Source organism: Tribolium castaneum, chromosome 1 (assembly GCF_031307605.1).
Source record: "Tribolium castaneum strain GA2 chromosome 1, icTriCast1.1, whole genome shotgun sequence".
NCBI classification, from domain to species: domain Eukaryota; kingdom Metazoa; phylum Arthropoda; class Insecta; order Coleoptera; family Tenebrionidae; genus Tribolium; species Tribolium castaneum.
This window is the reverse complement of record NC_087394.1, coordinates 2,308,513-2,335,851: the sequence shown is the minus strand read 5'-3', so window position 1 is coordinate 2,335,851 and position 27,339 is coordinate 2,308,513. Positions and strand designations below refer to the sequence as shown.

The window sequence follows — 27,339 nt, the reverse complement described above, 5'->3', positions numbered from 1 at the left end:
TAACTAGTTATTTAATTGAGAACAGATTTTGTAAATTGCTTCATTCTTCATTTTTGGTCGTAAGAATCCTTACTTACTACAAAATGTCGCCATTATTTATTGACTGAAATCAATTTTCTTTATACAAAGTGTGTATAAAATTATGCATAAGTTCTCTGATACACAGCATACGTTATAGGAAACGTTTCAGGAAACATAAAAAATATAATAAAAAATCCATCACTTTAACAACACAAAACTATTTAATAACAGTAGTTTTCCGCACCTTTCTTTTAGTCGTTGTGGAATTAACTTTACATTTTTTACTGTTGCCACAAATTTTTCCTTCTGGTGTAAAACTCACAACTTGAAATTTAATTTTGGTAATAATTATTCTTAATTGTTAAAATTTATTAATTATTTATTTATGAAATAATTAGTTAATTCATCGATTAAAAATATTTTAAGAAAAATTCTACTTTAAAAGGAATTTATCTTTTTTATTTTTATTTTGGCCGTTACATGAATTGTCTCTCGCAGTGTAGAAGTTTGACAATTTTTTTAACACCCTGTATTAGTTGTAAAATATTTCGAAATTTAATTAGAATTTTTTTACACTGATTTTCTTCAAAGTTAAAGTTACGGGAATTCAAGTTGAATTTAAAGGAACTCATCTGGTTTTACTACCGATTTTCGGAATTGTTGGAATTTTTGTGACTTTTTTTGAGAATTACAAGAATTTTACTTGTGGATATCACATTTGTAAATTACTGATTTTTTTCTGAAATTATTGGAATTCTTTCAGAATTATCCAGATTGCTATAGCAATTATTTTGGAATTACGAAAATTAATTTGGGATTATTGAAATTATTTTGTAATTACTGGAATTTCCAATTTTTTTTTGGAGTTACTACAATTTCAGCGTTGCCTTTTTCAAGAGTATAAGTACATTTTTCAGCTTAAAAATTAGTTTTTCCGGTATTTTACTAAACCAGTTAAAAAATCCCTATTTCTTTCATTGTTTTAGTTTACTGTTCGATTAGAAACGCAAAAACTAACCAAATTATTTTCTAATCGAAGCAATTTTTACTCTTTATCGAGTGCTTAAACACTGATTTTCTAATAAAAATACAGTTTACACTTTAATTTTGTTTAGTGTTATTTTAGCTCATTTTTCACTCGAAAATTCAATAATTCTTTACAATTTCGACGAGAATAAGTCGAAAATCGACAGACACGTTAAAAATTACCCAAAAAATTGCAAAATTGGTTGAAAATAATGTTACTGTTATTTTTTCAATGATTTAAACAAAGTTGTTCAGCCAAAAACTATTTTTTGGGCAATTTTGTAACTCACTAAATTATTTCCAAAATGGTGCAATTTTTGCAATTTATCGAATCGAAAAAAATACCTTTTTTAATAAAAAACAGGTTTTTTTGTGAAAATTTTCGAAATCTGATAAAAAAAATACTACACTGGATTGAAAGTTATTCTGTTTACTGTAATTTTAGCTTATTTTTCATTCGAAAATTCAATAATGTTCCGCAATTTTGACGAAAATAAGTCGAAAAATCTCTAAGATCTTAATTGTTTTGTGAACTTTCGATAAAAATTACCCAAAAAATTACCAAATTGATTGTAAATAGTGTTACTGTTACCTTTTTTTTTGAGGACTTAAACAATGTTTAGCCAAAAACTATTTTTTTTTGGGCAATTTTTGTCTTTTTTCACTTTTAAACAAATTAATTTGAATTTTTTAGAACTGCTGTAATTAATTTGGAAAGAGGAATTATTTTGGAATTATAAAAAAATTGTTTGGAATTACTGGAATATCGGTGGATTTTTTTAGAGTTACTAGAATTTCAGTAAAAGTTTTTTGTAAAATTAGTTACACAGGGTGAAACTAAGAGGTTTAGAGGAAAACCAGTGGCACATTTTAGTGCGTATTTATAATTTAACATTTTTTTTTAATAATAAATTATTAGATCAACTTCTTTGCGCTTAATAAAAATTAATTAAAGTCATAACTTCTACTTAAAAATAGAACAATACAAGAATTGATTAATCAATAATTAGTTAAAACAATTAATATTATAGCTAATCGATAACTAATTAGTGATTAGATAACTAGTTATTTAATTGAGAACAGATTTTGTAAATTGCTTCATTCTTCATTTTTGGTCGTAAGAATCCTTACTTACTACAAAATGTCGCCATTATTTATTGACTGAAATCAATTTTCTTTATACAGAGTGTGTATAAAATTATGCATTCGCTCTCTGTTGCGCAGTATACGTTATAGGAAACGTTTCAGGAAACATAAAAAATCTAATAAAAAATCCATCACACCAACTGTTTAACTTTACATTTTTTACTGTTGCCACAAATTTTTCCTTCTGGTGTAAAACTCACAACTTGAAATTTATTTTGGTAATAATTATTCTTAATTGTTAAAATTTATTAATTATTTATTTATGAAATAATAAGTTAATTCATCGATTAAAAATATTTTAAGAAAAAATCTCTAATTTAAAAGGAATTTATCTTTTTATGTTTTTCTAAAATTCATAGAAAATTAATAACAGAAACAAAAGTAAAACATGTAGGTAATATAAAAATAAACAATAAAAAATTATTGATCAACTGATAACCGATAATTTGTTTTATACACTATTTTTGCAAAATCCTCTTCTATAATAAGAAAGATGGGAATTTTTTAAAATTATAGTCTTATTATTCTCCTAACGACAGTCACGCAGCCATTGCATAAATCGAATTAATCCAATAGCCTTACGTAACGCAATTTGTGATGTTTTATTGGGTCCCAGTGACCACTCAGACATGACTATCCGGTGAAATACGAATCGTAACGGCTAATTTAATCTAAGAAATCGTTTGTGGTGAAACCGATTTCGATCTAATCGCTCTATTAGCCGAAAATTTGAACGGACGCAGAAAAAATAACGGATGTAACTTATACCTTGCCGTGCTGTAAGATCTTGCGGATCGTTGAGGTAGAGGCCGTTAAGGCCCCGTCCACAGGACTTCCACCACCAGCCGCCCTTCAACATGGAGGCGCAGTTGAGGCTCGACCTATCGTTGTCTCTGAAAATGCAAAAAAGTGATTTATTTTTTTATGATTTGCGGTGATTAATTTATTTAATAGTCGATAAAAGTCGTTAAAAAGCAGTAAAGCGTAAATATTTGCTCGCAGATCAATGATCTTGTCGGTGAATATTTCATTCAAGTGACAGATTTATTTCCGGGCTTAGATAATAAATAATTGACACTGTTCATGTATGCATGTAATTTCCTTGCTGTTGGTATGAATATGATTAATTTTAATAATGGTCATTTATTCACGCGATATTTTTTCTTTTCACACCGACAAAAGCTTCGATTGAATGTGGAGAAAGTACAGGCAAAAACATTTCTATTATTTTGCTAGCTTATTTGAAGAATTTGTTTAAGGTTTTTGCGTATTATTGTCTTGATTTCTCTTCGCCAAATAGGAAAATCACGGATTGTTGTTTACTTTTTATTATTTACAGATTTTTCCACTACTAGATAGGGAATTGGTCATTAACTGCATTTTTTACTCGTGTTATTGCTGACAATTAAGCAAAATTTGCGAAAAATCACAATAGAAATCTCGTAAAGTTCAGCTTTATTTTCGATTAAAATTCTTTTGTTCGTACCGGTTTTTATGAGAGAACAAATATCACACATTAATACCTTTTGGTTTACAATTACAGCTGTCTAAATAAGCAATTTGTTCAAGAACAAATAGTATGTAATTAACTAATAATAGCTGTTCTCGAAAAGCATTATAATCGAGTAAATGTTAGGCTAGGTTAGAAAGTGTTGTTTAAATATTTTCAGAAATGATCAACCTCGGATCATAAGATAAATTCTTTGTTTTAACATATACAGGCTATTCCAACTAATTAAACAGATAAAAACAATAGTTAGAAAAATATGTAGGTGAACACTACAAAAAATTATAACATAATATATATATTATATAATAACCAAACAATATTTCTTAAAATCAATAAATTAGGTGTAGATTTAGCAACTTTTTAACAGTTTAAATACGTTTTAAAGTTTAAATTTTAGTTTTTCCCTGTTACTTGACAGCGTTTATATTATTTTTCGGTTAAAAACGTAAAACTCAACAAATCATTTCAAAAATTGAGTTTTTATTTTATCGTCTTGAGATAAAAAAAATACAATTTTTTAAAAATTTTGCTGGACAGGGCTGAAAAATTACTAAATGTCAAAAGTCAAAAGTGGGTCAAAAAATCTTTGGATTGCATTAAAAATGTTATTCTTTTGTCTTTTCACATTTTGTTGTCAAGCTGTCAATTATTTCGTCAAAAATTAGCCAAAAATTGCTAAACTAAGTCGGAAATAGTGTTACTTTCCCTTTTTTTATATTTTGAATACCTTTTTTAGTAAAGTAAAGTTCAATTTTTTCAGGATCACGCAAAACTCAATCTAAACATTTTTTTTCAAACGTTGTTACCTATTTTTTCGATCAGAAACGCAAAAGGTACCAAATTAGTTCGAAAATGGAGCAATTTTTACTATTTATCAAGTGTGTTAACACATCTTTTTATAAAAAAAAACACAGTTTTTTTGTAAATTTAATGAAATCTAGCTAAAGGTTTCTTCACATTGGAGTAAAAGTACCACGTTAGTTTTGATTTTCGAAAATTCGTAATTATTTCGCGAAATTTTGTCAAAAATTTCCAAACTAGGTCGAACAAGGTGTCATTTTTGCTTGAAAATTGATGTACTTACTTATTTAAGCATAATTTTTTTTGCATTACAACAGATTCGATCCACAAATCTTTTTTCGAAGGTTCTATGGTCCATTTTTTAAAAATTAGTTCGAAAATAAAGCACTTTTTGCTATTTATCGAGTGTATAAACACATCTTTTTATTAAAAAAAAACACAGTTTTTTGGTAAATTTAACGAAATCAGGCTAAAAGTTTCTTCACATTGGAGTAAAAGTACCACGTTAGTTTTGATTTTCTATAAAAATAAGTGGAAAAATCGTAATTCTTTCGCGAAATTTTGTCAAAAATTCCCAAACTAGGACGAACATGGTGTCATTTTTGCTTGAAAATTGATATATCTACTTATTTAAGCATATTTTTTTTGGATTACAACAAATTCGATCCAAAAAAATTTTTTCGAAAGTTCTCTGGCCCATTTTTTTAAAATTTGTTCGAAAATAAAGCACTTTTTGCTATTTATGGAGTGTACAAACACATCTTTTTATTGAAAAAACGCAGTTTTTTTGGTAAATTTAACGAAATCAGGCTAAAGGTTTCTTTACGGTGGAGTACCACGTTAGTTTTGATTTTCTATAAAAATAAGTCGAAAAATCGTAATTATTTCGCAACATTTTGCCAAAAATTGACAAAGCTGGTCGAACATGGTGTTATTTTTGTTCTTTTTAACAATGAAGTACTTTTTTTATCCATAAAACTCGACCAAAAACTTACGAAATTAGTTCGAAAATAGTGCAATTTATGCTTTTTATCAAGTTTAAATAAAAACGCACTTTTTTGAAAAGAAATTGGAAAAAATCGACACATAATGAGTTAAAATTAATGAGTTTATTCTGTTTTGTGTTATTTTAGCTTATTTTCTACCCGAAAACTGAATTATTTCTTATAATTTCTACGAAAAGAACTCGAAAAATCGTAAATCCTCAATTATTTCACGGAATTATTTCATTAAAAATTACCCAAAAATTTGCCAACTTGGTCAAAAATGGTGTTATACTGTTATTTTTTTTTGAAAACTTAAACAATTAAGTTCTTTATTAACCAAAAACTAAATTTTTTGAGCGTTTCTTGTAAAAAAATGACTCTTTTATTTGTTTTTGAAGTCTTTTCCGGTTATTTTAAAACTTAACAAACTATAATATGAAAATGGAGTAATTTTTGCAATCTGTCAAGCATTGAAATAATTTTTTTTTTTCGATTTTGCTAAACATGTATAGAAAATTAATAAAATAAACTCACTTATTTCGCACGGTTTTGTAAAAATAAATGGAAAAATCGACGAACTTCGTCCAAAAAAATTGTTATTTTTGTTACTTTGAGCACTTTAAAAAGTTAAAAAGCAACGAGAAATTACAAGTTTTGGTCAGAAATTGGTTTATTTTTCCTTTTGCGGAATGTTGTTTTGTTATTTAAACGCCTGGCATTACCCATTCATATAAAGATTATTTTTATTAACTGAAAAGTCCACTTTATGTATTTTTAATCAAACTGAAAGTCATTTGGTTTCTTTATTAGTTTTCGGGATCCTGAAATATTTATTTCTGTCTTCGAACATCAAGTTTTTTGTAAAGTTTCCGTTTTTCTAAAAAATATGTACATTTTTTTTCTTTTATAAAAAATTTGAAACAGAAAAATATCCTTTGGATTATCACACATTAATTGTTATTAAGTTGGATCAGATTTATTATTCATTAATTATTAATTTTTAATAAATCTAAACACAGTTTTTAAAGTAACAAATCCTCTGAAATCTGAATATCATAACACGTGAGAAAAATAATTTTATATTAATTTTTATTGAACACAAGACCAAAATAAACTACAAAAATAGCCTTGATGTGATTAAAGACACACCATTTTTTCTTCATTGAAACCAATCTTTATAGTCCTTTTATATCCTTGTTTGTTAAATTAAGTAATTACAATTAAGTTTGCCATTTGCAAAAAGAAAATTATTACCTGACATTTAAGTCATATAATAATTTAGACGCAGGTTAATTTAATTACAGCTACTTTTATTAACGTTTGCATCTGTAGTTGGAAGCTGGTTATAAACATTTTATCTTGACCATCAAAGAAAAAAAAATTAAAAACACGTATAAATTGTGGGATTACGATCCTAACATAAATAACCATTTGAATGATCACATCCTGCTTCTGTTATTACCTGATTTATTAAAAAAATACCTGTTGTATGTTGAGAACGGACTGTTGTTGCTTCCATACCACGGATCGTTCAGCGAATCCCCAGCATTGCCTTCGTAACCATCGATCTCCAACTTGTAATATTCCCCTTCTGAGAATATCTTGAAGTGCGAGTATTGGGCAAATCTGCAAGAGACCAACCAATTGCACAACTGAGTGTTTGTTTATCGCTTACAAATTGTTGTTAGAAGCAATGACTTGCAAATTGTCACGACCGTGTAATAGTTTAATTTGTCAAAAAGTGGCTGAAGAGGGTGCAAAAATGCGCGAAACGTCGAAATGCCAATCGCCCACTTAAAGATCACGACATTCAAACAATTGGTCCATCTATCACAAGTCGTAATAATTGCGCTCATTACGCCTTCGCTTAACCGAATCAGCAAATTTTTCCACCTCTTCGGCAATTAAAGGCAGTGAAAGTGAAGATGTTTGCCTTCATTTTGCAACATTTTCATTCCAATCAATTTTCTATAACCTTTTATTTCCTTCAAAGTCCTCGAGCTCCACGCGCAGGATGTACTCCTCGTTGTTGGTCAGCATGTAGATGTTTTCGTTGCCGAGCCAGAACTCCTTGGCCGGGTCGCCGAAGCCGTTCTTGTAGTCGTTCCAGTCCCTGTTGAAGTTCTCTCGAGGGTCGCCGAAGTCGTCTCTGCGCTGGATCACCTGAAAATCAAAGGCTTTGTGCTTGAGTTTCTCCAGATAATTAAAAGAGGCGAGGAAAGTGTGTCTTATTTTATGTCTATAGATATTATTTAATTGACGTTATTTGCGGTGCACCTGCGAGTTAAGAGTTGTTTAGTGGCGTTCTTATTAAGCGGATTTTATGGACACGGTGTGGATTTATGGCCGAGGGAAACAGGGAGGGTCTGAGCGGATTGGGTCTAGGACGCAGGAAAAAGATGATTTATGTACTGAACAGCTATTTTTGCTTAAATTTGGACAAAAATCGAATAAATTTAATTTTTGTTTTGCAAAACTTCGTTCAGATATTTTTTTGGGACAATTTCAATAAAACTGGCCAACCAAATTAGATCGCAATTTATTTTATTTCACATATTTTCTAATTGGTTTACGAACCAGTCATTTATTTTTTGTAGAAGAGCTGTATTAATAAAAAAATTAAGACAGGTTTTGTTTGTTTATTTAAAAGTTTTTTAATAAGAAAAAAATTAAGCACAGGAAAAAAAAACATTTAAAGCGTCTTAAGAACTGTACCAGAACTAAAGCCAGACGATATGAATACAGAAAAAAAATTTAAATAAAATAAAAAAATCAGTAAGTTATTCAAAAAAATTGGAAAGAAAAGTTTGCTTTAACAATATTACCGAGAAGTCATGAAAACTAAGTACAAAAAAAGAAGTATTATTAATAAAAATACGAGTATTAATATAAATATAATAAAAAATGTTAATCACTCAGAAAATAAGAAAATAGAAAGAAAAATTTTCTTTGTCGATATGACATAGAAGAAACAAATAAAGTAACGGCAAAAAACTATGTCAAAACTAAAGGCAGAAGAAAAGAACTTAAAAAAAATTAAAATAATAAATTCCGTATAAATAAAATACAACACGTCAATAATTCAAAAAACAAGACAATTAGAAAAAAAATTGTTTTGTCAATAATAATACAGAGAAGGAACAAAGAACTATACCAAAACTACAAAAGAACAGAAAAATAAAAAATACATAAATGTAAAAAAAAACTGAAAATTATTAAAATTTTGTATTTTTTTAGCATTTCGGTAAGTTTACAATCAGAATCGCACTTATTTTGAAAAAATTCGTTTAAAACAAGTCGAAAATTTACTAAATTTGGTCCAGAAGTTGTGTTATTTTTTCGAAGTGGCTCCGAATTCGATTAAAACATATCTTATTGTTTTTAGTTTGTTTCATTTTTTTTATTTATTTTATTTTATTTTTGCTTAAAATTTGGCTAAAAATCGAATAAATTTAATCTTTTTTGGTTTGTTTTGCAAAACATTGTTTAGATAATCCAGAAATTTACTAAATTCGATTAAAAATTGTGCTATTTTTTGGGATAATTTCAATAAAACTGGCCAACCACATTAGATCGCAATTTATTTTATTTCACATATTTCCTAATTGGTTTACGAACCAGTCATTTATTTTTTGTAGAAGAGCTGTATTAATAAAAAAATTAAGACAGGTTTTGTTTGTTTATTTAAAAGTTTTTTAATAAGAAAAAAATTAAGCACAAGAAAAAAAAAACAATTAAAGCGTCTTAAGAACTGTACCAGAACTAAAGCCACACGATATGAATACAGAAAAAAAATATAAATAAAATAAAAAAATCAGTAAGTTATTCAAAAAAATTGGAAAGAAAAGTTTGCTTTAACAATATTACCGAGAAGTCATGAAAACTAAGTACAAAAAAAGAAGTATTATTAATAAAAATACGAGTTTTAATATAAATATAATAAAAAATGTTAATCACTCAGAAAATAAGAAAATAGAAAGAAAAATTTTCTTTGTCGATATGACATAGAAGAAACAAATAAAGTAACGGCAAAAAACTATGTCAAAACTAAAGGCAGAAGAAAAGAACTTAAAAAAATTAAAATAATAAATTCTGTATAAATAAAATACAACACGTCAATAATTCAAAAAACAAGACAATTAGAAAAAAAATTGTTTTGTCAATAATAATACAGAGAAGGAACAAAGAACTATACCAAAACTACAAAAGAACAGAAAAATAAAAAATACATAAATGTAATATAAAAAAAACTGAAAATTATTAAAATTTTGTATTTTTTTAGCATTTCGGTAAGTTTACAATCAGAAAACAAGTCGAGAATGTACTAAATTTGGTCAGAAGTTGTGTTATTTTTTCGAAGTGGCTCCGAATTCGATTAAAACATATCTTATTGTTTTAGTTTGTTTTATTTTAGGTCTTGTCAAAAAATAAATAAATACAAGTTGAGAGTGTTTTGTTTTAAGCGATTTAGGTTGGTTTTTAGCGAAACTTTGTCGAATAATAGCTGAAAAATAATAAAATTTGTAGTTGAATTATTTAAATTTTTAGGTTTTTTTAATTAGGATTCGCCAAAACAAAACAATTTGTCATCATAGATAAGCCAAAAAAAAAAACAAAATTTGGTGAAAACCTCCTGTAATTTTAGTCCTTTTCAAATCTTTAAGCACATTTTTGAACAAATAAATTTTCAGGTTTTAGCTGATATGTCGCTAAAATCACTTTGATTTACCTCGATTTTTTAATTTTGGCAAAAAATTGCTTTGTCAAGAATAATACAGAGAAGGAACAAAGAAGCGGCCTAAAACTAACTACAAAAGAACATAAAAATTAAAAATAAATATAATATAAAAAACAGGAGGTTTCAACGGAAATTATTTCAATTTTGTATTTTTGTGGTATTTCGGTAAGTTTCCAACCAGAATCGCACTTATTTTGCAAAACTTCGTCTATAACAAGTCGAAAATTTACTAGATTTGGTCAGAAGTTGTGGCTCATAAGTCCCTGAATTCGATCAAAACATATCTTATTATTTTAGTTTGTTTTGCTAGAGTTGGTTTCTCTTGATCCCGAGACATATTTATGTTACAAGGTTTTGTAAAAAAAATAAATAAACACAAGGGAATTTTGTTTTAATCGATTCAGCTCGGTTTTTAACGAAACTTTGTCGAATAATAGCCGAAAAATTTCAAAATTTGTACTTGAATTATTTAAATTTTCAGTTTTGTTAATAGGATTTCCCCAAACATGAGCCAAAAAAAACACAAAATTTGGTGAAAACCTGTAATTTTTGTCCTCAAATCTTTAAGCACATTTTTGAACAGATAAAGTTTCAGATTTTAGTTGATATTTTGCTAAAATCAGTTTGATTTACCGCGATTTTCTTAATTTTGTCAAAAATAAACCGAAAAATTACAAAATGTTCCCGAGAATCGTGTTTAACGTAGTTTAAATTTTAACCTCATTTCTCTCACAAAATTGAATTGAAACTAATGTTATTTTAATTAGGGAAAAACACATATTTGTTATTTTACAATTTCTTGTGAAGAACAAGAACAAATTAAAAAATAAGTTGATTTTGTTCGATTTATCCGATTTTTTTAATTTCCTCAAAAATAAACCGAAAAATTTAAAAATTTCGTCGAAAATCGTGTTAAATTAAACTTATTTTGTGTTTTAGACTCGTTTTTGATCTAGATGTTCAATTTTATACGAGTATTAAAATAAAACAAAAAAAAAACAAAATTTTTTTTTTGAAAAAGCTAATAGTTTTTTAGGCTTTTAAACAGCTTTTTGGGCTAAATAATGCACAAATATTTCTCGACTGGAGTTGTGCGAGAGTTTAATCATATTTTAGTGTTAAAAAAAACTCCAAATTCAGTGAAAATTCAAAATTTTTTTGAATATCTTAATTTGACACCAGAGACAAAATTTGGTCGAAAAGGAAATTCTAATTTTTGAGAGATTTTGTAAAATTTTCTCAAAAATAAACCGAAAAATTTAAAAATTTCGTCGACAATCGTGTTAAATTAAACTTATTTTGTGTTTTAGACTCGTTTTTGATCTAGATGTTCAATTTTATACGAGTATTAAAATAAAACAAAAAAAACAAAATTTTTTTTTGAAAAAGCTAATAGTTTTTTAAACAGCTTTTTGGACTAAATAATGCACAAATATTTCTCGACTGGAGTTGTGCGAGAGTTTAATCACATTTTAGTGTTAAAAAAAACTCCAAATTTAGTGAAAATTCAAAATTTTTTTGAATAGCTTATTTTGACACCAGAGACTCATTTATTTTGCAAGATCTTATCGTGTTCTTTCAGTTGATTGAAAGAGACGTTAAACCACAAAATTTGGTCGAAAAGGAAATTCTAATTTTTGCGAGATTTTGTAAAAGAGAGTCAAAAACAGTAAAAATTTTTAGTAAAAATTACTAAACAAAAAAGGTAAAAACTCTTCCCGTGTACTGACTACTGATCACATTTATGTGATTTATCGCCAGCTGGAGGATGATGATGTAAATGGTTTTATTTCCAAAATAGACATTTATTAGATATTGCACCAAAACTTGCAATTTCGCTTAAATGTCACATTTGGTTCAACGAAATCAGTCTTGAAACCTTGACGGTGCAGAGGAATAGTCATTGTAATAGAGTTTTCTTGTGAACATGCAATGGTTATGCAAACCATGACATAATCCCTGATTTCCGCTAGTTGTGAGCATTCCGTTTCCTGTGAAATCTCAATCGAAAGCCCAATTTTCGGTCCATATTAAGCAGTACAAGTTTAAAGAACGACCAATACAAAATACTGGTCTCGTTTAAAAATTTCACAACGAACACAACGTATCACACACGTCGTCGCATATCTGCGATCTGTAACAGTTTCAGGTTTCAGTTTCCTTTACATAAGAGTGCAATTAGGAAAAGGAGGCGATTTCGATCGCCTCCAAACCGGAAAATTTATGTGACAACGATATCGCAGGTACAAATTTCGGCTCTGTTGAACACGGCCGAGACATGGAGATAAAGATGTTGGGAATGAAGAAAATAAGGTTATTTCCTCGATGAACGGAAGCAGAGCAATGCGTCATTGCGAGCCGACATGTGACCTTTCTTGGAGTGAAACCGATTCTGGATGCTGGTGGTGTGTTATGAAAGACGCGTTTTGCAACGTGGATGGAATTCAAAACTAACCGAAATTGAGATAAATCATATCCAGAAATTGGAATTATACAGGGTTCGTCAAGTTTTACACTCAGGCACTTTTCACCTCTTTGTAATTTATCTAAAATTCTAAAAAAAATCGTATGTGATTTTATTGTATAGAAGAACGATTTGAGCAATTTTTAAAATGATTACTTTCGTTTAGTTTAGTTAACTATAGTCCAATGTCAACGATCTTTGGTTCATAGGTGTATTTTGAGGTAGTGCATTGAAGTGCCTAATTAAATTTTTGAGAAAATGTGTAGTTGATTTTTTGAAACTGTGGTACTAAACGAAGCTTTTATACCTTCTGGTCAATTAGTTGCTAAAAACTCTACCCAAGTACTCGTACCGCGATTCCGGCTTTAAAAACGACATAAATTGCTGCAAAGAGCCAGGAATTGCTTTATGCTTTCAAAAAAGTACGATTTAAGCACAAATTTTGTTGAAATCAGTTTTGAACGATTTTTATCTCAAAAGTTGTTGTACAAAACCTGAGATTGCTTAATTTTGACGTCGAAAACGACGCATTAAGCACAGTTTTGTCGAAATCAGTTGATTTTGGATGATTCTTGCCCAAAAATTGTAAAAATTTGACATAGAAAACCTGAAATTGCTGTCTTCTGGCCATGAAAACGGGGAGTTAAAAACACTTGATTTCGAACAACTTCTGCTTAAAACAGCAAAAGAGCAAAACAAATTTTGGACGATTCTTGCAGCTTTTTTAACAAAAATGTTCGTAGGTAAATAAAAAATGTGTATAATAACAATAACCATGATTTTATGTTGAAACAAGTAAGCAAAAAAATATACTGAGGAAAAAAGAAAAAATTAAAGACTGAATACGATATTTTTTTAAACTGTGGTTTTACGAAGCTTTGATAACTTCTGGCCAATTAGTTGCTAAAAACCCTACCCAAGTGCTCGTGTTACGATTCCGGCTTTAAAAACGACAAAAAGGCAGGAATTGCTTTAAACTGTTTAAGAATTACGATTTAAGCACAAATTTTGTTGAAATCAGTTAACTTTGAACAATTTTTTGCTCAAAAATTATAGTAGAAAACCTGAGATTGCTTCATTCTGACGTCGAAAACGATGCTTTAAGCGCAGTTTTGTTGAAATCAGTTGATTTTGGATGATTCTTGCCCAAAAATTGCAAAAATTTGTCATAGAAAACCTGAAATTGCTGTCTTCTGGCCAGTAAAACGGCGAATTAAAAACTCTTGGTTTCGGACAACTTCTTGCTTAAAAAAGCAAAAGAGCAAAACAAATTTTGGACGATTCTAGCAGCTTTTTAGCAGAAATGTTCGTAGGTAAACGAAAAATGTGTAAAGTAACTATGATTTCATGTTGAAATAAGTAAGTAAAAAAATATACTGAGAAAAAAAAGAAAATAATGTGATAATTAAAGACTGGACACGTTGATTTTTTAACTGTGGTTCTATGAACCTTTGATAACTTCTGGTTGCTAAAAACCCTACCCAAGAACTCGTACCACTACAACAAATATTTAATTACGCCAATCTGCAGTATCTATTTAGTTAGAAAATGGCACACGCGCCATAAACACCGAATAGAATTTTGTCTAGTGTACATATTTACTCTCAGTTTACAATTATTTACACTGGTTCTGACAAGTAATACGGTTTTAAAAGGGTCTAATGGTTCTAGTTTGTCAAAGGTGATAAAACCGGAGTCTTGCATCTTCATTGCAAGTGCGTGCCAAGCTTTCCTGCCTTTATTTTACACAATTAAAAGTCGCAACAATTAGTTACAAAAAATAATCGGAAATATGTAAATGACTCGATGGGTTTTATCGTTGCATTTTGACTATTAGTTGGCTGAAAGTCGTTTAAGTACTTCTGAAGTGGCAAATTACTTTTTTTTTGTAATGGTTGACAATTTCTTGGTTCACATTTTGTGGCGGTCAAGTTTTATACTCAGGCACTTTTCACCTCTGTAATTTATCTTAAATTCTAAAAAAAATCGTATGTGATTTTATTGTATAGAAGAACGATTTGACCAATTTTTAAAATGATTACTTGTATGGTGTGTTTTTTCACTTTTGATTAGTTAACTATAGTCTAATATCAACGATCTTTGGTCCATAGGTGTATTTTGAGGTAGTGCAGCGAAGTGCCTAATTAAATTTTTGAGAAAATGTGTCGTTCATTTTTAATTTCTGTATTGATATTGGGGCAGCTTTTTTCCCATGAATTTTGGTAAAATTGTAAATCACTTCCACAAAAGGTCTCCATCAGGATAGTGGTTTTTAAAAATTTATTGCATTTGTCGTAAAATTGGCACGCGATCATTGTTGGGTCTGAAGGTTGAGGCGGCTGGTAAGAATTTTTCAGGCCCGGATTACCATTTATTTTATCTGTTTACTCTAAATGGAATGTTAATCTTTAAATCTTACGGCAAGGGTTCATGCGAATTGTAAAAGAAAAATTTGTTTGTGCTTAGACCAAAATAGTCATCAATTTGAACATCGATGTAATTTAAAAAAAAAAACATTTTTATCACGTTAGTGTGCTTATCCCGGTCCTGGCTTTAAAACTGCCCGATGGGACCGTGCCGCTAGTTGTAAAATTTCTGCAGTCATTACTGTTATTGGGGTAGGTAGTGGATCCTTTTGTAGCGGAAATTTATCACTACTCAATCTTGTCCCTCATAAATTATACTGAAATTTCCGATGAATAATATCAAAATGGCTTTTAATCCAATTCTAACGATTTTTTTCAAGTCAAATTTTTGCAGAATAATTTTATTTTGTATTTCCGATCCATTGATGTAAAAAACAGCTAATGTGATTTTTTGGTCAAATGGTTTTTTTCGTTTTTATTGGACAAATGAATCAGTAGAAACAAATAACAAATATATTTTTTTCCTAGCGAGATTGGATATCAGTGCAGTGGAATATATTTATTTCATATTTTTTTTCTCTCTTCTAAGGGGTGTAAAGTGCCTGAGTGTAAAACTTGACGAACCCGGTACTTGAAAAAAAATCGTGATGTGTTGTTGATTAGTTCCTTCAAAAAAAGGAAAGGAACAGCTCCAGGACACACATAATTAACAAAATGATTAATTGAATTAACAATCGGCGAAATTGTTGTTGCTACAAATTTTGCGACATGACAATTATTTTTAGCTCCTTGACACAGTAACGACTCAATTTATTTGTTTCTAAATTATATGCCATTCATGTGATGGTAATAGGGGCCCTAGCCTTGCGGCTTCCGGTGATTTAATCAAAAAGACAAGTTTTTGTGCACATAATTTAGACGAAATTAAATTAATCCGGATAAGTGGTTTTTATTGCCGTGTAAATGGTGGGCGGAAACGGTAAAAAGCACATAATTTTTTGAACTCTAATGTCTAGATTTGGCTGAAATAGCGTTATTGTGGTCTAAAACGACAATTTACAACCGATTTTTGGTAAAATCTGTGAGCTATTTAGAGTTTTCTGGTGAAAAATGGGCTAAATTGTTTTAGAATTGCCCAAAAATCTTATATTTAGAAATGAAAACTCCGTTTTCTGACGTTAAATTGAGTGAATTTTTGACGATTTTTTGACTGTTACGTTAAAATTTCTAGAAATTTGATGAAGTGGCATCATTCTGATGCCTGAAAAAGCCTGAAATAGCATAATTCAGGCTTGAAATCGCATTTTTTTTAAGCAAAAGTTGTATATTCAATCAAAATTGAGCTGAAATAGGCTAAAATAGCCTAGTTTTAAACCAAAACGCCAATTTTTTGACAAGTTTAAAAAAAATTAAATTTAGTGAATTTATGTCTGAAAAACACTTTGTTGGAAATTTCTGAAATAGCGCAATTATTTCAAATTTATAAAACGATTTTCTGAACTTTGCTGAAATTTCTGATTTGTTGTTTTCTGCTGTAAAAAAGCTGAAATAGAGTAATTCAAGTCAGAAGTGGCGAGGTTTTAATTCGTTTCACAAGAAGTTCTAGATTAAACCACAGTTCCACCAAATTATGTCAAAATATAAATTTTTGGAAAATAAGAATTTTTTATTTTTTCTTTTTTGTTAGACAACTTGCACTGAGATACGTAGTTTTTGGCTAAAAAATGTGATGGAACACCTAAACTAACGATTTTCTGGTCGATTTTTATAAAATTTTGTAGGCTAAAGTGCTTGAATTTGGCTGAAATGGAAAGGTTCTGAGAGTTTCAATAAAATTTGTTGAATTCAATGAATTTACGACTGAAAAACAAACTGAAGAATTCGCTGAATAGAGTAATTTAGATAGGAAGTGACGATTTTTTGCCTTTTTCTGGGTTAAAAACGAGTTACTTGAAAGTGCCTAAAGTAAAGATCTCTGGTCTAAAATTTTTTCACCAAAATCTTTGAAGTTAAGTGAACTTTCCTGCTGTAAAGCTGACTAAGTTGTTTAAAATTGCCAGACAAAGCGTAATTCAGTTCAAAGATTACGATTTTCTGAATGTTTCGTGAAAAATCTCCTGAAATTTGATGGAGTGGCGTCATTCTCATTTATTATCTTCTGCTGTAAAAAGCCTGAAACAGCATAATTCAGGCTTGAAATGGCGTTTTTTTTAAGCAAAAGTTATAGATTAAATTAAAATTGATCTGAAATGGGCTAAAATAGCCTAATTCTAATTAAACCGACAATTTTCTGACAAGTTTTAAAAATAATTTTAAATTGAGTGAATGTATGGCTTCTGAAATTGCGCAATTATTGCAAATTTATGAAAGGAATGGGTAACGTTTTTTGAACTTCTCTGAATTTTTTTTGATTTCTGCTGTAAAAAGCCTGAAATGTCGATGTTTTAGTTCGTTTTTACTAGAAGTTTTAGATTAAACCACAATTCCGATGAATTATAGCAAAATTTATAATTAAGTAAGTCTGTAGCTCAAAAATATTTAAAATCTTTGGAAAATAAGCATTTTTTTTTCGGCAAACAACTTGCACTGAGATACGTAGTTTTTGGCTAAACACTTGAAATAACGAGTTTAGTAGTTTGAAAAACGGGCTAAAGTTCTTAAAGTTAGCTGAAATGGAAATTTTCGGAGAGTTTCGATGAAATGTGTAGAATTGAATAGTGAAATTTAGATATGAAATGATGTTTTTTTTGGCTTTTTACCATTAAAAACGAGTTACTTGAAAATGGCTAAAGTAAAATCTCTGGTCTAAAATGGCAATTTCTTCACCAAAATCCTATCCTTTAATAACTTAAACTTCTCTTAACAGAGAAGTTTTCTGCTGTAAAGCACTAAGTTGTTTAGAATTGCCAGAAAAAGCGTAATTCAGTTTTAAGATTACGATTTTCTGGGTCGTTTCGGAAAAATCTCTTAAATTAAGTAAGTTTCTGCTTCGCACAAACAGGTAAAAGTTCTTAAAAATTTTCTGGTTGAGTTTTTTCTCGGATTGACTAAAACAAAGCACAAACAGTTTTTTGCTTAAAAATAAGCTGAAATATTTAGGTAATTTGGACCTAAATTTATTAACGAAATTAAGTAACTGAAATAAGGTAATTTTGATTTAAAATGCCAATTTTCTGACGAGTTTTGGCAAAATTTAGTAAATTTCTGGCACGTTCTACATTATTTGGAATTTGCTCAAGTTGTGAAATGCAAATCTAAATTCTGCCTTGTTGCTAAATTTTTCGGTAAAATAACACCACGTAAATTTTTGAGGCAAATTTCTTGTTTTTTAATAAATATTTTCGTATTCAAGAGAGCCGCAGGTCAATTATGCCTTCAAGTTTTGATTTTTTATTCAACAATTTCAAATTACACAAAATTGCCCAATTTTCCAATCTCAATTAAATTAAAAGGTTTTTCGCGTCTCAGGAATGTCAGAACCGCCCGTTATTATTATCATTATTACATTCAGCGTCTTATTATCTGTCGGATATCTCCTCGTAAACTTGGCGTTTACTCCAGCATGAAATCTAATTAAAATCTAATTTATAGATGCGTGATAATTTTCCTCTTAACCAGTTTGCTGTGCTGTAATAATTGAAAGCAAAAAATAACAAAACATGAAATTTTCTTACCGTCCATCCACCATCGGCGATTTCTTGCTCGCAATACACCTTCAAGAACCAGTAGGTGGTTCCCCGGATTTGCAAGTAGTAAACACCGGAATCACGCATTCCAGCGTTCAGCAGGTCCACGCAAGAATACCCCTGAAAATAAAGGGTGATTTGAGTTAATTGTGGTCATTTCTGCGGGAATGTTGCGAAAGTATACAATTATATGTAACATATTTTACAAATTAGAAAGGCGTTCTTTTCTAAAACAATAAGATGGTCTTGAAAATTGGAAATACGGTGGGCAATGATTTATAAATATAATAAATGTTATTGGCGTCATTTATTAACGGTTTTCCTGTAATGAATACAACAATGATTAACCTTTGTATAATTTCACGCACCCACGTTATTATTTTTTCATCAAAGCCATATTTAAAAATGACCTCAGATTTATCTGTACTTAAGATTTTACATATTTTAACTTTTTTTAATTTTTGGAAATAAAATTGTTTTTTTGTTTCGTTATTACCTTTACGCTAATTTAATTCATTTAAATCTTATCTGTACGTACAGTCACGATCAAAAAGAATGACACTTTTACCATCCGGGCTGGATTTCAAAAGTCCGATTAAAACCCTTACTTAAATAAATTTCAATAAACTGTCCAGCTAGTTTGCACAATATCTAGCAAGTTTAATCATTCTTTTTGATTGTGACTGTACATATAAAAACGTTTTTTTAGTTATTTATCAGTTGATGACCATATAAAAAAAGTTGAGAACTTCCAGGAAATCATTCGAGAATTTTTATCTCTTTATTTATTGAAATATACGACATGTCTTTTAAAAAATTTATTTTTTTGACTCCCACTTAGATTTCTTTACCGATAAACATAAAGAAACGTTCCATCAAGAAATATATTATACATTTAATGAGAAACTGTCTGTATATATGTATATGTATATAACACAAAATTTTTGTTATTATACAGCGTGGATTTTTTAACTGGAATAAAATTCAAAACTTCAAAATTTCCGAAACAGGTTAATTTTTATTTTTCTTTGCCTACTATTCGGTGCAAATGGTTTTTGTTTATCTGTTGTTAGAAATGCATAGCCATCTCTAACTTTTTTTTTTAAACGTAATGGTATGGCAAATGATATTTTTGACAGTGTAGCACGCCCATATGAATGAGTCACCCTGTATAGTATGTTCGATTTGAAAAATCAATCTGCACGCTTGGAAAATTCGAAAACATTATCTTCTGTACCAAAAATTAATGTTTTTTTTGACGAAATTTGGTGTCAAATTAAAAAAAAGTGCAAGAAAATCTTTTTTTCGAATTAATTTGCTGACTTTGAGCTGAATTTTGCAAAATATCTGCGTTTTAGGCGAATTCATGTTGATTTAATTAAAAAATTATGTAAAAATATCTGCTAAAATCACCACTTTTAAAGCTGAAAATCGTGGTTCAATCCCGAGTCAGGTTTGACTATTTTTTTTATAAAAAAAGTAGAAATAACTAAAATATGACGAAAACACAAGTAAAAGAAGTGACTTGAACTGAAAAAAAATCTATTTTCTGGACAGTAGCAATACAAGATATTATCTAACTTGTGTCTTTTACAATATTTCTAAAAAGAATCAAGAAAAAAATACCAACTTAAACATAATTTATGGTTATTTACAATTGTTTTAGTTTGTTAATTTTCAAATAAAACAATATAGAAGTATAAAAAAGCTTTTCTACAGCGTGGAATTTTTAACTGGAATAAAATTTATAATTTAGATTTAGGCGATTTTGGTGAAAATTCCCGAAACAGGTCAATTTTTCTTTTTGTTTGCCTACTGTTTGGTGTATATGGTTTTTGTTTATCCGTTGTCAGAAATGCACAGCCACCTATATTTTTTTTCAAATGTAATGGTATGTCGAAATGGGCACCGTTCCTTTCCTGGGAAATAATATAACGATAATAGCATGAATTTCTAGCATTTTGCAACATTTCTATTGTGATTTGCCTAATTTCAACTTATAAAAATAGGTTGTAATTTTTTTATCGCGTAGGCTTTGAAAATATTCAGGAAACAAAGAGTGCGTTGTATTTCTTGCAAAGTGTTCTTTGACATGAGGTGACACTTGACATACAGTTACATTTGAAAAAAAAAGTTAGAGGTGGCTGTGCATTTTTAAAAACATATAACAAAAACCGCATCCACAAAATAATGTGCAAAAAAAATAAAAATCGACCTGTTTCAGGATTTTTTTACAAAAATCGCTTATATCCAAGTTACAAATTTTATTTTTGTCAATAATTCCACACTGCTTTAATTATTTTTTTATCACTTGAGCGTTGAAAATATTAAAAAAAACAAAAAGTGTTTCCGATTTGTTTCTGACTCACAAACGAGCTAAATCATTTTCAGTTGGCTGAAATAAATAAAGTCTTTTGTACAAAAACTTGATCAAACAACTATCTAAAGGCATTAAAATATGCTTTTGTGTTATTTTTTTTGACTTTATTTTGCCTGATTTCTTGATTAAGAATCAAAGGATTTAAACAAATTTACGATGACAGTCCAATAAAAGCGCACCTGAACGAAAAATAAACAAACAATTTATGTACGAGTCGGAGAAATGCTCAACTAAATCGATTTTGCCCAAAACCGTTGACTTTGATGCATGCATATTCGGAATTTATTGGTCTGATTTATCAAAACATTGGTCGAAAAGTTGCGAAATGTTTCCGCTTGAACTCGATTCACAAACGAGAGTTTTTCACGACTTATAAAAATATGAGATAATTATTATTAATATGTGACATAACACGGGTAAACTAGGCGAAACAGGTCCAATAATTTATTAAATTTCTTAAGTAGCGTCGGAGCTGTCACGTCCAGAGCTACATTTGTCAACTGAACATTTCCAACGGTTTTAATTATATAAAAACGCAGACATAATTATTTGATTGGCTGTAAATCTAAATCTAGCAACTGGTCGAGATGTAGGCCAGAAGTAAGAAAGTTATTATGTCAGTGTGAAGTCTAGACGAATGTTTTGCTGCAAAATTTGAAAAAACGTACACATCATTCGAAAAAACTGCTTATAATTCTAATTAAGTGAAGCCAGTGCCTAACACATCGATTTACTAATTAACTTTCATTTATAACCAGTTCTACTACAAGTGTAGCGACTGAATCAATCACAATTAAATTAACTTGTTTCTATAATTACAAGTTGTGATCAGTTTGAGAGATTTTCGTTTACTTAATTAATTCAATTTTTGAAATCAATTACTGTCACGCTCGGTGTTTGACGCCTACACCATCCAGCTTATTTATTTATTTATTTACACCATTCATGGCGAGATTTATCGCACCTTAAAATAATCCTAATAACAAAGCGAAATTTATGGCGATTCTTGCCGAAAGTTAAATGTCGATTTCCGATCAATTTCGCTCGATGATTTATGGGAGACACTAATTATCAATTTCTTTTACAACACGTAAGAAAGGTCACACACGTGTGGGTTTGCCAGAAAGGCGCAAATTTCCAGTAATTAGGTGTTAGAATTGGTCCTCAGTTGCGCAATTCCAAATAAATTTCTCGCGCTGACGTGAAAGTCAAAACGCAAAAATACGTGCTTTAATTAAAAGATACATTGCGATCGATTGAGTTTACTTTCGAGAGAGGACTGGTTGGCTTTTTGCGAGATAAGTGGACGCGATCGAAAATTAAAAGCGTGATTTATCGAATATCGGTTATTGGGTTTTTAATAGGCCAAGCAATGAGGAAGTTGAAGGAAAAATTATATGAATACGAAGACATATACATAATGTCCTTTAAAAAAAATTTTTTTGAAAATTTTTATAGTTCAATACAAAATTTTATTTGCTATGGTATAGTACAATATTTTATTAGACTTATAAAAAATTGACAGATTTTGAGAATAAGCGACAAAATTTGCCAAATTAGGTCTGAATTCTCTATAAGTCCAACTTCGAAATACACAGTGTGCAATTTTTATAAAATTCATTCATTTGTAAAAGTTTCAGAAACAGATCGCTTTTCGTTTTTTCTTGCCCATCATTTGGTGGCTATAGTTTTTGTTTATCTGCTGTCAAAACTGCACAGCCACCTCCATTTTTTTTTCAAATGTAACTGTTTGTCAAGTGTCACCTCATGTCAAAGAGCACTTTGCAAGGAATACAACGCACTCTTTGTTTCCTGAATATTTTCAAATCCTAGGCGATAAAAAAATTAAAACCAATTTTTATAAGTTGAAATTAGGCAAATCACACTACAAGTGTTGCAAAATGTTAGAAATTCATGCTACTATCGTTATGTTATTTCCCAGGAGAGGAACGGTGTCCATTTTGAACAATTGTTGCATTATATAATGTTCAACTTATCAAATTGGTTGTTATTTTTTGATCACGAAGGCTTTGAAAAAAATTCAGAAAACAAATAGTGCGTTGTATTGCTCGCGAAAAGGGCTTTCATACGAATTGTCACTTGACATACCATTACATTTGAAAAAAAAGTTAGAGGTGGCTATGCATTTCTGACAAATGACCTGACCTGACCTGACCTGACAAGTTATAAGTTATAAGTTATAAGTCTAAGTTATAAATTGTATTCCAGTTAATATTTAGTTAGTATTTTTTTCTTGATTCTTTTTAGAAATATTGTAAAAGATACAAGTTAGACAATATCTTGTATTGCTACTGTCCAGAAAATAGATTTTTTTTCACTTCTTTTACTTGTGTTTTCGTCATATTTTAGTTATTTCTACTTTTTTTTATAAAAAAAATAGTCCAAACTGACTCGGGATTCAACCACTTCGGGATTTTCAGCTTTAAAAGTGGTGATTTTAACAGATACTTTTACATAATTTTTTAATTAAATCAAGATGAATTCGCTTAAAACGCAGATATTTTGCACAACTCAGCTCAGTCAGCAAATTATTTAAAAAAAGCATTTTTTTGCACTTTTTTTTTAATTTGACACCAAATTTCGTTAAAAAAAACATTAATTTTTGGTACAGAAGACAATGTTTTCGAATATTTCAAGCGTGAAGATTGATTTTTCAAATCGAACATATTATACAGGGTGACTCATTTATATATAAATCAAATGGCACTGCAAATGGGAAATCAAAGTGCACGTCCTAAAATTATTTTACTCTAGACAGGGTGTTTCATTTTTACAGTGCAGCTTTTTTTTTGGCACCCTTTATATTTTCGTACATCCTAAATTTGTGCTTTTTTACGCTTTATAAATCAGTTTAGTTTTTGCAATTTACTTTAACCGTTCTGGAGTTATTTCATTTTTTCTACAATTTAGTGCGTCTGCAGGCACATTATTAAAAAATCGCAGTGCCCTTGGTTTTTGGGATATCAAGTTGGGACTTTGTCCGTACGTAAACAAACGTCTGAGGTATCTTTCGGTGACAAGACCATACATTTGTATTGTAGCAGCAACTTGCTGTGACACATTTATTTTGGTAAACTTTGAAGGACCATAACTTGATTTTTTTAAATAGCACCTTTTGCATTTTATTACTAATTATTATTTAGCGTTTCATTTTACATCTTTTCTACCTCTTTAGTTTTTTTCCAAAAGTTGATAGTTAAGGAGATAATTGAATGCAAATGAATTTTTTGCATATTTAAGCGGCACAATTTTTTTTTCCATATAAACCAATTTAACCAAGTTAACTAGATGAGAATCATTTAAAAACACATTGTACTATATTATTAGTTACACTCCTAGCAACTCCCAAAAAAACTTTATAAAGTGGAAATTCTGTCTCCAATCTTGTTTGTGAATTTGCCTAAAAAGCAGTATAGGGACTTTATTTTATACCGTCCTTTGTACCGGGTTCGTCAAGTTTTACACTCAGGCACTTTACACCTCGTAGAAGAGAGAAAAAAAAATGAAATAAATATATTCCACTGCACTGATATCCAATCTCGCTAGGAAAAAAATATACTTTTTTCTATTGATTTATTTGTCCAATAAAAAAGAAAAAAACCATTTGACCAAAAAATTACATTAGCTGTTTTTTACATAAAATGTGAACCAAGAAATTGTCAACCATTACAAAAAAATAGTAATTTGCCACTTCAGCAGTACTTAAACGACTTTCAGCCAATAGTCAAAATGCAACGATAAAACCCATCGAGTCATTTACATATTTCCGATTATTTTTTGTAACTAATTGTTGCGACTTTTAATTGTGTAAAATAAAGGCAGGAAAGCTTGGCACGCACTTGCAATGAAGATGCAAGACTCCGGTTTTATCACCTTTGGCAAACTAGAACCATTAGACCCTTTTAAAACCGTATTACTTGTCAGAACCAGTGTAAATAATTGTAAACTGAGAGTAAATATGCACACTAGACAAAATTCTATTCGGTGTTTATGACGCGTGTGCCATTTTCTAACTAAATAGATACTGCAGATTGGCGTAATTAAATATTTGTTGTAGTGGTACGAGTTCTTGGGTAGGGTTTTTAGCAACTAATTGGCCAGAAGTTATCAAAGCTTCATAGAACCACAGTTAAAAAATCAACGTGTCCAGTCTTTAATTATCACATTATTTTCTTTTTTTTCTCAGTATATTTTTTTACTTACTTATTTCAACATGAAATCATAGTTACTTTACACATTTTTCGTTTACCTACGAACATTTCTGCTAAAAAGCTGCTAGAATCGTCCAAAATTTGTTTTGCTCTTTTGCTTTTTTAAGCAAGAAGTTGTCCGAAACCAAGAGTTTTTAATTCGCCGTTTTCCTGGCCAGAAGACAGCAATTTCAGGTTTTCTATGACAAATTTTTGCAATTTTTGGGCAAGAATCATCCAAAATCAACTGATTTCAACAAAACTGCGCTTAAAGCATCGTTTTCGACGTCAGAATGAAGCAATCTCAGGTTTTCTACTATAATTTTTGAGCAAAAAATTGTTCAAAGTTAACTGATTTCAACTAAATTTGTGCTTAAATCGTAATTCTTAAACAGTTTAAAGCAATTCCTGCCTTTTTGTCGTTTGTAAAGCCGGAATCGTAACACGAGCACTTGGGTAGGGTTTTTAGCAACTAATTGGCCAGAAGTTATCAAAGCTTCGTAAAACCACAGTTTAAAAAAACATCGTATTCAGTTTTTAATTTTTTCCTTTTTCCTCAGTATATTTTTTTGCTTACTTGTTTCAACATAAAATCATGGTTATTGTTATTATACACATTTTTTATTTACCTACGAACATTTTTGTTACAAAAGCTGCAAGAATCGTCCAAAATTTGTTTTGCTCTTTTGCTGTTTTAAGCAGAAGTTGTTCGAAATCAAGTGTTTTTAACTCTCCGTTTTCATGGCCAGAAGACAGCAATTTCAGATTTTCTATGTCAAATTTTTACAATTTTTGGGCAAGAATCATCCAAAATCAACTGATTTCGACAAAACTGTGCTTAATGCGTCGTTTTCGACGTCAAAATTAAGCAATCTCAGGTTTTCTACAACAACTTTTGAGAAAAAAATCGTTCAAAACTGATTTCAACAAAATTTGTGCTTAAATCGTACTTTTTTGAAAGCATAAAGCAATTCCTGGCTCTTTGCAGCAATTTATGTCGTTTTTAAAGCCGGAATCGCGGTACGAGTACTTGGGTAGAGTTTTTAGCAACTAATTGACCAGAAGGTATAAAAGCTTCGTATAGTACCACAGTTTCAAAAAATCAACTACACATTTTCTCAAAAATTTAATTCGGCACTTCGATGCACTACCTATGGACCAAAGATCGTTGATATTAGACTATAGTTAACTAAGCGAAAGTGAAAAAACACACCATACAAGTAATCATTTTAAAAATTGGTCAAATCGTTCTTCTATACAATAAAACCACATACGATTTTTTTTAGAATTCTAGATAAATCACAAAGAGGTGAAAAGTGCCTGAGTGTAAAACTTGACGAACCCGGTATATTTTTTCCCATTCCCGATCTTGTCATCTACTGTCGACATTTTCACTTCCTGCTAAGGACCGGTTAGGCCACCCGCTCCTTGCTGGTCCTTTTTAGGAACGTGCGCGCTTCCAACCGCTTTTTAAACATGTCTTTTCTACCGCAATCGAAATTAATCTGATGAATTATGCGCCGATTTTAATTAAATCTGACGCCGTCTGAAACGGCAGCCAAATCGTGACGGAATTAGTGATGCGTGCGTTCGTCTGGGTCACGACAGAGGCACACTCTAGATAATTGCGTGAGGTCGCTGGAAAAATTGGAAAAGCCGAGATTAAATCAATGGCTTAATTGTGTCCATCCAGTACAGTCCTCAGTTCTTTGATGCAACTTTCCCCGAATTAAGACCCCAATTACCGACAAGCAGTGAATGCAACTAATTTACCTCTTTGAGGCTCCATTATTGGCCGCGGCGGTGCCTTTGTTTAATTTAAGCGCATTTATTTAAAGGCGAGATGAAAGCGATTGATCGGATGGCAGTTTCCATCCCAGATTCAAATACATTTTCTTGGAAATCGTGTACTAGCTACTTCTAGTTTTGAGTAAGATTCCTCTACCTCAAACGACAGAAAAACGAGTAATTACTCATATTTTAAAGAATATGGTCTAGAAAATG

General features: G+C 30.0%; 1 protein-coding gene across 1 annotated transcript in view; it reads right to left on the bottom strand.

Moving 5' to 3' along the window:
* The window catches only part of LOC661963 (uncharacterized protein), a 95,747-nt gene that overhangs the window by 2,796 nt on the left and 65,612 nt on the right, over positions 1 to 27,339 (bottom strand). Inside the window, exons 3-6 of the mRNA XM_008193284.3 lie at positions 18,733 to 18,864; positions 7,466 to 7,653; positions 6,973 to 7,116; positions 2,962 to 3,086 (exon numbers count right to left, since the gene is read on the bottom strand). Coding sequence (XP_008191506.1) covers positions 2,962 to 3,086; positions 6,973 to 7,116; positions 7,466 to 7,653; positions 18,733 to 18,864 — 589 coding nt within the window. The remainder of the gene's footprint in view (positions 1 to 2,961; positions 3,087 to 6,972; positions 7,117 to 7,465; positions 7,654 to 18,732; positions 18,865 to 27,339) is intronic.